Source organism: Colletotrichum jinshuiense, chromosome 5, assembly GCF_051148585.1.
Source record: "Colletotrichum jinshuiense chromosome 5, complete sequence".
In the NCBI taxonomy this organism is placed as follows: domain Eukaryota; kingdom Fungi; phylum Ascomycota; class Sordariomycetes; order Glomerellales; family Glomerellaceae; genus Colletotrichum; species Colletotrichum jinshuiense.
Window position 1 is genome coordinate 2,970,298 of NC_139312.1, and position 12,159 is coordinate 2,982,456.

General features: G+C 53.4%; 4 protein-coding genes across 4 annotated transcripts; 1 reads left to right on the forward strand and 3 right to left on the reverse strand.

Annotated features, from left to right (window-relative positions):
* Positions 1-168: 168 nt before the first annotated feature.
* EsH8_V_000734 (acyltransferase family-domain-containing protein) lies at positions 169-1,783 on the reverse strand (the record flags this gene model as incomplete). Its single annotated transcript, XM_083273250.1, has 2 exons — positions 169-929; positions 985-1,783. 2 exons carry the CDS (start codon positions 1,781-1,783, stop codon positions 169-171), a joined length of 1,560 nt encoding a protein of 519 aa, XP_083125965.1.
* A 3,103-nt stretch (positions 1,784-4,886) lies between these two features.
* EsH8_V_000735 (porphobilinogen synthase HEM2) lies at positions 4,887-6,101 on the reverse strand (the record flags this gene model as incomplete). The annotated part of the gene is made up of 2 exons (XM_083273251.1): positions 4,887-5,795; positions 5,859-6,101. The coding sequence occupies 2 exons, from the start codon at positions 6,099-6,101 to the stop codon at positions 4,887-4,889; spliced, it is 1,152 nt and encodes a 383-aa protein (XP_083125966.1).
* A 2,956-nt stretch (positions 6,102-9,057) lies between these two features.
* On the forward strand, positions 9,058-10,359 carry EsH8_V_000736 (uncharacterized protein; the record flags this gene model as incomplete). Its single annotated transcript, XM_083273252.1, has 1 exon — positions 9,058-10,359. One exon carries the CDS (start codon positions 9,058-9,060, stop codon positions 10,357-10,359), a length of 1,302 nt encoding a protein of 433 aa, XP_083125967.1.
* Positions 10,360-11,530: 1,171 nt separating this feature from the next.
* EsH8_V_000737 (uncharacterized protein) lies at positions 11,531-11,878 on the reverse strand (the record flags this gene model as incomplete). Its single annotated transcript, XM_083273253.1, has 1 exon — positions 11,531-11,878. The coding sequence occupies one exon, from the start codon at positions 11,876-11,878 to the stop codon at positions 11,531-11,533; it is 348 nt and encodes a 115-aa protein (XP_083125968.1).
* Positions 11,879-12,159: the final 281 nt, after the last annotated feature.

Sequence of the window (12,159 nt, forward strand, 5' to 3'; positions counted from 1 at the left end):
CATCCCCATAAAAATCGACGCCAGGTATATAGTAATAATGCCGTATGATATAAAACGCCGTGTCATGCTATTATTAGTCGATTTCCATAACGACTTTTCAGGCCCAGCTCATATGTGAGCGTTTGTCGCAACGTTTGTAATGAAGCCACAAGCACTGTCTCGCTTGCTCTACTGTTGCTTCGTAATGCACTTTGTCTCAAACCACTTCGCGAATCGCACCGTCGGGATATCGAACAATCTCCAGAAGACATCGGCGGCCCAGACAACCGCAGGGATGCAGCCGAAGGAACCCAAAACGAAACCGGCGTTGTACCACCATCCCTCAACGCCCGTGATACCGTAGGCCCACCTCTCAATCATGTAGCCGACTGTGTGCATAACCGGGCCGTGCATGAGGTAGATGGCGTAGCTGATCTTGCCAAGGTACTGAATGGGAGCAGTGTTGAAGAAGCTCTTCCACCTTGGCGAATGGCCGACACACAGCACAAAAAGAACAGCTCCGATTGACTGCCAGAATCGGTAACCTTCCTCGTCCCACCACTTGGGAATGAACGTGCAAAGCCATACCCAGCCAGGAGTTATTTCGTAGTTGATGTCTGGCTGGCACATGAAGTAGATGGCGAGAATGCTGAGCATCGCCCAACAGAAACCCTTGAATCGGTTTTTGTTCGGCTGAGCCTCAGTTGTGGGGAGAACAGACGCCAGCGAAGGGCTGTTGTTGCCCATGATCAAATCGTACTCCGCAAGCATCATGCCGAAGTAGAAAAGCAGCAACTCCCAGCGGTTGTTGCGGTAGGTAAATGCAATGATTCCCCAGAGGAAGAGTATGCGAAGCCCGGAACGAACGCGAGCCAAGCCGATGAGGGTGACGAAGAGGTACATCGAGCAGCGGAACTCAACCGGGATGGTCCATAGATGGACATCGTATGCTAAGGGGATTTTGTCAGTGTCGAAGTGGAAAGATGTTCCATGGGGTTCGCTTACATGTGCTTCCACCAAACCGCTCCCAGCCGAACACGTGGACGAAGTTGAACATGCTCCATACCCAGTCAGTCAGCTGCTCCGAGAGCGAGTCCAGAGGCTTCGGGTGAGGCTCCATCACATTCTTGTGAAATTTCCGGTCAATTGCGAATTCTCTCGTCCATTCGTATACGCCCAGCTGAAGCATGATGAGAATACCAAAGGTCGAAATCGCAGTGGGCAAGTAAAGTCTGATGAATCGTCGGAATATCAAAGACGTCGTCGTCATGGAAAATTCCTCAAAGTTTCCGGCTCGCATGAGCTTGATGGGCTTCATGGACAGGGCGTAACCAGAGATTACGAAAAACAAGCAGACGGCTGGCGGACCCTGGTAAAAGAGTCGAAAGAAGGGCAGCTTGAGAAAGTGGTAGTTCTTCTCCGATGAAGCATAACCCTCGGCGATGATGAAGGCTTGGTAAAAGTAGTGGCAGAAGAAGACGAAGAGCGCGGCCAGTCCACGCATGCCGTCAAGGTGAGATGTCGGGAACAGCTTGTCGGTTCGGCCTCGTTCTCTTGTGAATCGACTCTGGACGAAGCTTGGGAGCAGGAAGATGAGGCCCCGAATCACCGTGACCCTCCATGGTATCGCACGCAGGTATCCGGCGCTACCCCGGGCTAGTGTCGACCATCGTGGTATGGCGAAGCGGACTTCGAGGTCGGCCCTACCGCTCTCGCTCTCGACATCGGACAATGTCTTCTCGTCTAGGAGCCCCATGCCCTCTTCGTGTGAGAGGGACACCTTTGAAGCAGCGTGTCCGTTCATTGTCCTGCAATGGATTCGGGTGTGGTCAGGGTATAAAAGACTGTCGAGGCCAACTGTATAGGTAACAAGCACGGCTTGAATAACACAAGGCCAAGTAGGGCCGGAGGAAAGAGGAAGGAGATGCGGCGGAGGGAGTGTGGTGGTTTTGATCCGGAGGCTTGTTATTCAGCCGATCTGGATCTGCAGAAGAGAGGGGCCTAGGAGAGTAAAGGCGACAAGGGAAGGCAAATGTAATTGTGACAGACACAGACAGGCCTGTGAGAAGGATGTTTCCCGAGAGAATGCTGGGCGTGTCTTGTCTCGTCTCGTCAGCGAGCCCGTGACCTTGACCTTGACCTTGACCTGGGCTTAAGCAGGACCTTGGACCCAAGACCTGGGTTACTCCAGTACCGAAGCACAGCCGTGGGCCCTAACGAGGGACTGTGGAGAACAGATAGGAAACAGCCAAACCCAAAAAGAAAGGATCCGGCTGGGCTGAGATCGGAACGAGGTTCAGCGCATAAGATAGAGAAAGGCAGGGCGTGGGGGAGGCTGGCAGTGTCCCAGAAGGCCGACTTGGGGCGAGTGGGCGAGTGGGCGAGAGACCGTGTGCCCAGAAGGGGCCTGTTTCAGGGTGCCAGTGTGGAAATGTTTAAGTGTGGCAGCTATGACGGGCTTGGGGAGGGATGCACCATGAAGCAGGTGCAGAGGATGTCGTCAACGTACTAGATGCACCTGGATGCACCTGTGCAAATAGATGTGCAGCAATGCCCTCTACCGCCTCGAATAATAGCAGGTGTGTGTGTGTATGTACGTGTATGGGGAGATCTGCGGCTACCCTGACCGGATTTTTTTTGCTCTTGGTCCTTGGGCCCAGGAACTAGGGATGCGCGAGAGAAAGGGCCTGTCCGCCGTAGTCTGTTCGTTCCTATCTAGTCTTGTCTGACACCAGGGAAGGGCGAGAATGACAGGACTGGTAAAGTATAATTCGATGATGGACGAGAAGGAGCAGCTGGGCAGGACAGCCTGGCCGGAGAACCAGCCGAGTCGCAGACGCCAAGAGCGCTGGATGGGTGCACTCTTTTCGGATCGTGTCTTCGGAAGAGCCCAATCTTGAATTTGGCATGGGTGTATAACAACTGACTGAGCAGCGACGACGGGCACGGCCACAGACGGTCCAATGAGGCAGAGGCAAAAGAAGGGATGAAACGATGAGTGTAGATCAGTCGAGACAATAACGAACGATGACCGAGAGGGGAGACTGAGAGATAGAGACTGTAGAAAGGAAGGATATGAGAAGCGGCACCACCAGACTGTGAGACCGAGGCAGCTATAGTCCAGTAAAGTTATCGCTCCAGAAACATCAGACCCAATCGCGGGACCGGGGATTTGGGGGACGAACGGGCTAGGGGTTTCACACTTAATTGCAGAATAGAAAAGACTACGACTGAGAAATGGAGCGAGAGCTGAGGATTAACAAAAAACTAAATTAAATATTGAGAAAAGGAGTGTGAGTACGGGGGGGGGGATAAAACTGTCTGAAAGGAACTTTCGATATGAAGAGAAATAACTGGGAATAGATGGCATGGACTCCGTACCGTATGCATACACAAAACAGACACATAAGAAACCCCGAAACTATGATGGATTGGTCGTGATATGACTGGACGTCGACACTTGTCCATGTCTGAGATACACCAAGCCACACAGGGTACGTAAATGGGTACGGAGACCTCAATCAATATTGGCTCCAGTATCCCATGGTGTTGTCGCCTCGTCTCCAATCCTTTCCTCCAGGCTCCTCCTCCTCCCTCTCCTCCCAAATGGGCCCAGTCCGCCGCCGCCCGCCGCCCATCATCTCCCGCCCTCATCCTCCGCCCGCGCTGCAGAGATGCCGATGGACAGGCACAAGGGGCCAGGGGGCAGGGGTCTCTTGGGGAAAGGGCCCCCAAGGAAGGAAGGGACCTGTTCCGCCGAGGAATGCCATGGCCGTTGTTCAGCGCCTATGCGGCAACCCGCGACCGATGAAAGGTCTCGGCGCATGAGAATATGGGCTTGCCGGGCCACTTTTGCAATGTGCAGTCGTAAGCGTCCTGGGGACTCGCTGGGGAACATTGGGGGAATGAATCCCAGATATTGGTTGAGAGGCAATTTGGCACTCCATTAACACTCTACGGCCTTCCGGGGGGAGTCGAATGCTGTGCTCTTGCTTCCTGCAGAAGTCAAGGTTGAGATCGGCGCTTGGATCCACGCTGCCGCGCTCGGGGGCCGGGGGGCTCGAGACACTGCGACGGTGCGACCTGCTTTGCTTTGCTGCTGCGCCGTATCCACCGGTACCAGTGCCTTCCCCGTCAGGGGTATAGCTTGTTTCCCGGCAGTCGACTCCCCTGCCCTTGTTCCAGATTGGCAATCCGTCACGTCAAGTGCATGGCACCACCGTCTGCCGCATCCAAGACCTCGCCCCGACTGCTATATCCATACATTTCCGATCCGTTCCTCTCTCCCTCCTCCTGCTCCCGTTTCCCTGCCGAGTACCGCCCGACCCTTGTATGCCGACCTGGGGGGCCCAGCTTTCATTGTTTTGGACCAGTGCCTCCTGGGCCCAGTTAAAATCAAGACAGTTGATGATCAACATCCGAAAAGCCGAGTCAGACCATTCACGCAGGGAGCGCCCTCAATCAACGTCCTCGCTTTGAGTTGAGTCCTTCCCCAAAACCCCAATAGAACCCCATCCCAGAGTCTCACCAGGCACGGCACGGTATCTAAATTTGAACCAAGTCTGTTTCTTGAACCATGCCCATCTTTAGTAATAATACACGTTGTTTTTTGAGTTTGGATTACAGAGAACCACCCGCCTGATACAAACATGTCAGATCTATGGCTGGGCTTGGCTCATGTATCAGCAATGCCCGCCATCCCATTACCATAGTTGTTTTTGGTATCCTCTACGTCACACCGAACCACAAAGGGAGTGTACAAATGTGCGAAACCGACGCCTGCCGAACCAATTAACCCCCCTGACCATGCGAATCGATGCGAGCCATCAACATCCAAGAGAAACAAAGAAAAAAAATTCAAGCGCGCCATAACACCATGCATTGGTCATCATTTCTATGAGTGTCGTTTAGGTCGAGAGCCAGTCGAGGAACTCGGGGGTGAAGTAGGTGATGACGATCGTCGCACCAGCTCTGAGGATGCCCTCCGTTGACTCAAAAGCCATTGCTTTGAGGTCGAAGACGCCCGACTTAGCCGCCGCATGGATCATGGCGAACTCGCCGCTGACTTGGTAAGCGGCAACGGGCAGATCCTTGCCCAGATCCTTCGCATCACTAATAATGTCGAGGTACTGGCTGGCTGGCTTGACCATGATGATGTCCGCACCCTCGTTGATGTCACGAACGATTGCGCGGCGGGCTAGGCCACGGCCACCCGGGGGCAGCTGGTAGCATTTTCGGTCTCCAAAAGACGGCGCTGATCCAGCTGCGTCCCGGAACGGACCGTACAGGCAGCCCGAGAACTTGGCCGAGTATGACATCAGCACAGTCTTGTGGGCGATGCCCTCCTCAATGAGCTTCAGCTTGATAGCCCGGATGCGGCCGTCGTTCATGTCAGAAGGAGCGACGCAGTGGGCGCCGGCCAGCGCGTAGGCGATGGCAACATCGGAAATGCGGTCCACGGACAGCTGGTTGTTCAAGCTGCCATCGTCACGCAGGATACCGCAGTGGCCGTGGGAGGTGTACTCGCACAGGCAGACATCGGTACAGATGAAGAGCTGGGGGAACCGCTGGCGGATGGCACGAATGCTCTTGATAACTGGCCCTTGCGGGTCATCGGCGGCGGTGCCAAGAGCATCCTTGGTCCCCGGACGCACGGGCACACCGAAGAGCATAACGGAGCGCAGGCCCTTGCGCACCAGCGTCTCCAGATAAGCCATTGTTTTGTTGATGCCTCGGCGATATTGGCCGGGCAAAGAGGGGATCAAAACTTCCTCGTCGTCTTGGTCCGAGATAAAGAGGGGGTAGATAAGCATAGACTACAAGCAAAGTCAGCAATGATACACCAATGATGGCAATATCCCTCAACATGTAGAACCGACCTTGGTCAGCTGCCTCTCGGCCTGCCACGAGCGGGCAAGGGGATGAAAGTAACCGCCGTGCAGCTGGCTGGAGATGTCTCCAGAGATGCTGACGCTGGTCGCGGCAGTGCTGGCGTACGACATGGCGCGCGAGACGTGCGACCGACTGTCATCCATGGTGGAGACAGAGGCATCACCGCGGGATCGGCGCGGAACGCCGGAATCCCTCAGCGTGAGGTCCTGAACAAGGCTGGAAAAGGACATGATGAAGTTCGACAATGTAGAACTTCAATGGCAGCTTTTGGGGTTGTTAAGGGGTTGGGTGGCGAGCGGTCGTCGGAGGAAGGGTGGGGGTTATGGGAGTCGGGAAGGTGGCGAGCGGTCGCAAAAAGGAGATACGGTATTGTCGTGAATTGTCGCGACCGACAACTCTCGTCCAGAATGCGATTCGAAGAGGCGGTCGGCAAGAGTGAAGTGTCCGTAAAGGGGTCCGGAAGGTCGGGGCTGAAGTTGAGAAGAATATGAAGGGCTGAGATGACACGAGGAAAAGGCAAAGGTTCGCGCGCCTAATGTTGGACAGGTGCTTTGAAACAGACCAGCTTTCCTTCCCGCTTTGGCTGAACTCGGCAGGAGACGGAAGTGCGCGTGGGCCAGCCCGCCAAGTCTCCCTGGAAATCAACAAATGGGATTGCGCAATGCCACCATCATTGGGCCAATCATAGCCCGATCTTTTCCAATTGGCCATCTCCGGTGGCGGCTTCTCCGCTCCCGAAGTGAATCCGAAGCCGAAGGGGTCTCTCGCCTTGCATTTGCCCATGTCCCCCGTGCATTCGGGGGCAAAAAAGAATATTTCCTGTCGGTCAGCAACATTCTCACTCACTGCCTTGGCTGCAGCTGACTACATCGATAATAGCCGTGAACCTCGGCAGGCAATTGATTCCTATCATTTCCAACTGATTGGAACGTTCAATATCCTTGGTGTGTTTTAATGACCCCGTTTCGAAGCATCCTCTGTCAGAGATTTCGCTCCCCTGGCACGTCGCCCCATGTAGTGCAGACGCCGGCACACACAAAGCCTTGGAACGAGATCCCGAGGTAGTCCGAGCATGTCCGCGGCCGGCCGTGGCCCCGGTTTCTCCCCGTAGCCCCCTCCGTTCACAAACAACGTACACCGGTCAGAACGGATGCCGCAGAACTTGTCGCCGGCGATGGTAAACAAAGGTGGTGCCCGGAACGATCCGGCAAACACCGCACCCTCCATGCTTTGCTCATCCTAACTTTGCCAATAATGGGTGGAAGAGACCTCAACAGATAGGCCTCAATTCCCCCACCCTTTTTTTTCCTTGTTCTTTTTCCATTCTCCGTCTCAACGTGGCAGCCCATGACTGATGTCACCCCTTAAAGTATTTCTTATTCCATCCTTACGCACGATATCTGGGGCAATCTGGGCATTATGTGCCACCCACTGTCCTAATACCAAACTTCGGCGTAAGGCGTCCACCATGTTGCTGTTCTTTGGCACTATCAGACATCACATTCGGTCTCTCTGAGACTGAATAGTCATTTCCTTGGTTCTGCCGCCTTGTCGGGCTCGGGAGTGTTCGGCAGTGTGATAAATGACCATGATTAATTCTATTTCCCTGGTTTTCTTCATCGGCAATCAGCCATGGCGCTCTCTGTCTCGTAGTAAATGTGCGCTTCAGCCACCATCTCTAGCACATACCATCGAAACGTTTGGGTCAAACGATGAGACTCTCAGAAGGCTCTGGGAGAGTATGGAAAGGAATCCGGACTCCAAACATGTCCGACTGTCATGTTGTGCTCAGGATAATGTCTTCAGTGAGGCCTCACGTAAGTATTGGCAAGTAACAACAATGCCGCACTCTTCGAACTCAAGAGCATCTTGGCTCACTCTGAACAAAGCCATGATCACTTCCCAACGTGGACCCGCGTTCAGTGCGGCTTAGTAGGTTTTCAAGCCGCGAGCTGAAGAATTGGACCCGAAACCTTCCAGTGAATACAATGGCTTGGTTCGGGTATCCGCTCACTACCCATCCCCCTCCCCCTCCCCCGAGGGCCAACCAAACTCCGGGTGAAACAGAGGGTTTAGATACTGAATGAAAACAGGAAGCCACGACAGCGGGCTTGGTGTTGATCAGAGGAAAGACCGAGCTTGCCCAGGGGAAACCCAACTCAAACGAAAGTCAGGTGGTCTCGCTCGCTTGTTTTCTTTCTTTTCCGCACTTCTTCATGCACACCACGCGTTGGTTCTCCGCAACCTGGAAAATCCTCTGCCACATTACAGGGCTCGACTCCGTCAGCCGGTTACCGGTTTTGGTAACAGCTGGCTTCGGATTCATCGGTCTTCGATTCGGTTACAACAAGAAGCAGCATTGCCTCTGGATACTTGTCCCTGGACGTCGCCAGACTTCCCAAACGAACTTCCTATACTCGAGATCTCGGGTCCGGGAGAGCGAGGGGCAATACGCCATCCCCAAACCGCTGCTCGCCGAACTCTTTGAAGCATAAATAAGGCGTCAGCTTTATATTCATCGGCTTGCTATTTCTCTTTTTTCTTTGGGTGCTCGCCGCCCCGTCCGTTCATTACCCCCTGGCCGAACAGTACCCATGCATCATGAAGAAGAAATCCATGAGTACCCTCGCCAATTTGGCCCCTCGTCGTCGTAATAAAGGCAACAACAAGGACCCATCCACCGAAGTCCGAGGTAAGAAGAGTCACCATGTCGTAGGGTGGCAGCAACTTACCGTGTTGCCAGAGACGACCATCCCCCCGGTGCCTGTACGCACCAACGGTCCTGACCACCCAAAAAGCCTCACTGCACCAGGCAACCAAGACTCCACGGTTGACCGCTTGGCCAGCGCACTGTTGGAAAGCACCATATTCAATCACCCGAATGGTCTCGCGAGCCATCCTTCAGTCCTCATTTGCGGCACCGAGCCAGTCACAATTGCAACCACCTCGACTCCCGAGAAACCAAAAGCGACTGCTGACTCTCGCAATCCCATCTTCGTCTTCCCTTTGAAAGAAAACCTTGCATCCACTCAGTCTTTCACCCACTCCTCAGAGGCAGATCAAACGGCCCCGGCCATCCCTCGAAAGTCCTCACGGCGGAGAGCAAAGCGCTCGGATTGCGGTGAAGCATCGGCAGATAAGGAGAAACAAGCCTTGATGAGATCCTTTCCCCAATCCAAGACGACAATGCTTGATACTGGCAAGAGGCAGGCTATCTTCCTGCCAGAGTCGACGACAGTGCCACTCGGCGGACTCACCAAGCAGGGGAAAAGTGGGATGGTTGGCCACGATTTTGATCCAAACATGGTAGACGACAAGGTCGCTGCGATGCTGGCTGCTACCGAGGCCTTGAAGCCCCGTGGCTCGCAGGTCGCCACGCCTACATCTTCTAAGACTTTGCGTTTTCGACGTAAGAAAGTAATGTCCAAGGTTCGCCATGCGTTGGATATGTTCCAGTCAAAATCAACGACCCCTGATTCGAAAATCAGAGGTAAGATATCAGCGCCCATTGCGCTGACTACCTGTAACATACCTAATCCGGCGACGCACTACCACCTTGAGGAAGTAGAAGAGGCTTCCCCGGTCACTTCGATGGAGATTCGCCTAAACGAAGGCGTAAACCTCAACAACCACAAGGTCCAGAGCATCGTTGGAGGCTGCATCCTCCGAAAGCCTATTCCCGATGATGGCAGATCGCTCGATAGCGGTAGATCCTCTGAAGAACCATTCTCTGAGGCCCCTTTCGAGATTGTCCGCACACCTACCCCTTTCGAACACCGACTCAAGATCAGTACCGATTCAAGCAACATTCCACCGGTTCCTTCCCTGAACCCCTTTGACTCTGAGAAGGACTTTGATGCCGATCTTGAGGGAATCCTTTCCGAAGAACCACTTTGCGCCTCAACTCCGCGTTCTCGGACTAGCAGAAAAGCTGTTCCCCTGAACAGCCCATCCCGGCGGGACTCGAAAGCAGAAGACGGTTGCCTCACGCCTGTGGACGAAGCCGAGGGTGATTTTGATACTCATAGCAATACCCAGCGGAAGTTGAAGCTCGACCTGGAAGCTATTAGACTTTCTCACGACGGGCCCGATCTCAGCATGAAGAAGCACCCTTCGCCTAACAAGGACGACCTGGACGATTTGGAGACGCAATTCCGCGCTTATGCGATTGCTCAAATTCACAACGCTCCTGCTGGGGAGCGTGACGCACTGACGACAAAGTTTGCTGGTTTGATCGGACCCAACGCGCTGACTATGCGTGACAAAAATATTCCGATGAAGGCGCGCTCTACCAAGGAGGAAGCAGTGGATGAGTTCAGCGCTGTTTCGGAGAACAATCATACCCGTGAATCTTCAGTAACGTCGACGAGACACTCTCGTATCCCTCGGCCTGTCGAGCCGGCCACAAAAAGTCGATCGACACCTCGCTTCGCATGCCATCGCCAGCCTACCAACTCCGATGCGATGGAGATTGACGAGTTACAATAGGATGTAACAACCTATGGTCCCCTTCCTCGACGCATTTAAAGCTCGATCATAGGATGATGGCGAAGAAGAAAGTGTCAACCGAATCCTTTTGGTCCGTTGGGTTTGCAATTTGGTACGGCAAATCGTTTTCGTCAATTTCATTTGTTCTGTTCTTCAGAGGCCTTCCACAGTAGGCTGCTTCTTCTGGCCGAAGCCTTCCTTGGTTGGCATCGTCGCCGGCTTGCGACGCGGACGCCATTCTTTTTCTCATCGACTGCCTGGAGCCATGAAGCACACCTTCACTGCCGTTTCTGCACGTCAACCGATACATACATTGCTGGCCATACCTGCCTTATCGGATACGTCGACGGTTCAACCATAGACGCACCAAGCAATGGTTACAAGTTCGCTCATAAACCCAATTTTTGTAAGCCTACATATTCGTTACTCTTTCCAAATTATATCGATATTAACTTCAAGCAGAAGAACACAGGCAATTTCAATGCCTGCACCTTGCGCAGTCGCCGCACCATTTCCTTACTCATTGAAAAACGACCGAAGATTTGTCAAACTCAACCGATGCCAGCAGATCCGCACAACCCTAATGCAAGTCCTGCTACCATACCAGGGTTAGGCATCTGGCTGTTGGGAACTACAACGGTCAAATTATGGATCGAAAGTTATGCTTGGTTCGGCCTTATACTACAAACTCTCTTCTCTTTCAGGTTCCCACTCAGGTCTAAGAAACGGGCGGGAACCTACAGAAAATTACAGGCACTTTTCTGAAATTGACATTGCTTCTGACAAACCGGTGACACCAGGTTGTCATGAAAACAATAGAATGGAATTTGAGATTCATTCGTAGAACTCACGTGGTAGTGATCATTAGGATTGGAATGGTAACAACCTATGTTGCCAAACCCGTGCAGATCTAAACACCTCATCATCATATGTAAAATCAGGCTTAATTGTGCAAAAATGTATAAATCGAAGAAGTGCTTGCATTCATAATACAGACATGGTATCTTCAAACCAACTCGCTTCTCTAAAAGAGTAATAGTACAATAGGTATTCCAGCTCCGCTCAACCGTTCACAGAAACAGGTTGTTCATCATCATAAACCGTTAACAAATGAAATGTCGCTGTAGACAGGTGTCGTAGATTGAGGTGTTCAAGATAGGAAGCCTCCCATCTAGTAGCGGTGGGCGCGGTGGGATCCACGGCCGTCAGTGCCGTGCATGCGGCGAGTGCCGGCGGCCTTCTGACCGGGGCGGCGGGTCAAGGTGCCCTTGAGCCTGAGCATGGCGCCGCTGATCTTGTCGCCCATGGAGGGCTTGCGGCGCTGGTGGTGGACGGGGGCCGTGTGCACGACGCCGCGGCGGCGGGAGAAGAGCCCGGTGCGCTTGGGGCGGGTAGTGGTGCGAGTGGTGGTGGTGTGGTGGTGGCGGGTGGTGTGCGCAGGCGCGGCACGGCGACGAGAGAAGAAGCCGGTGCGGCGGGGGGCGACGGTGGTGGTGTGGCGGGTGGATCTGAGAGGCATGTTGAAGGTTGGGTTTGTTGGTTGTTTATTTAAGTGGTTTTGGTTGCTTGGTTTGTTTGAGTAAAGAAGACTTGGGAAGTCTGGAGGCTTTGCAAGATTGTTCGGTTGGGTTGTTTGGTTGCTTGATGCTTGTGATGAAGAAATAAGATCGGATGGTAAGTGGGAACGAACGGTGGTTTATATGTTTCTTGCGAGGCTGGCTCCTTTGGTATGGGCTCGATATGGAGGTTCTGGTCAGATGTGCGCTGGTGTAGGCGCGGATGGCATCATCAAAGGAGCTC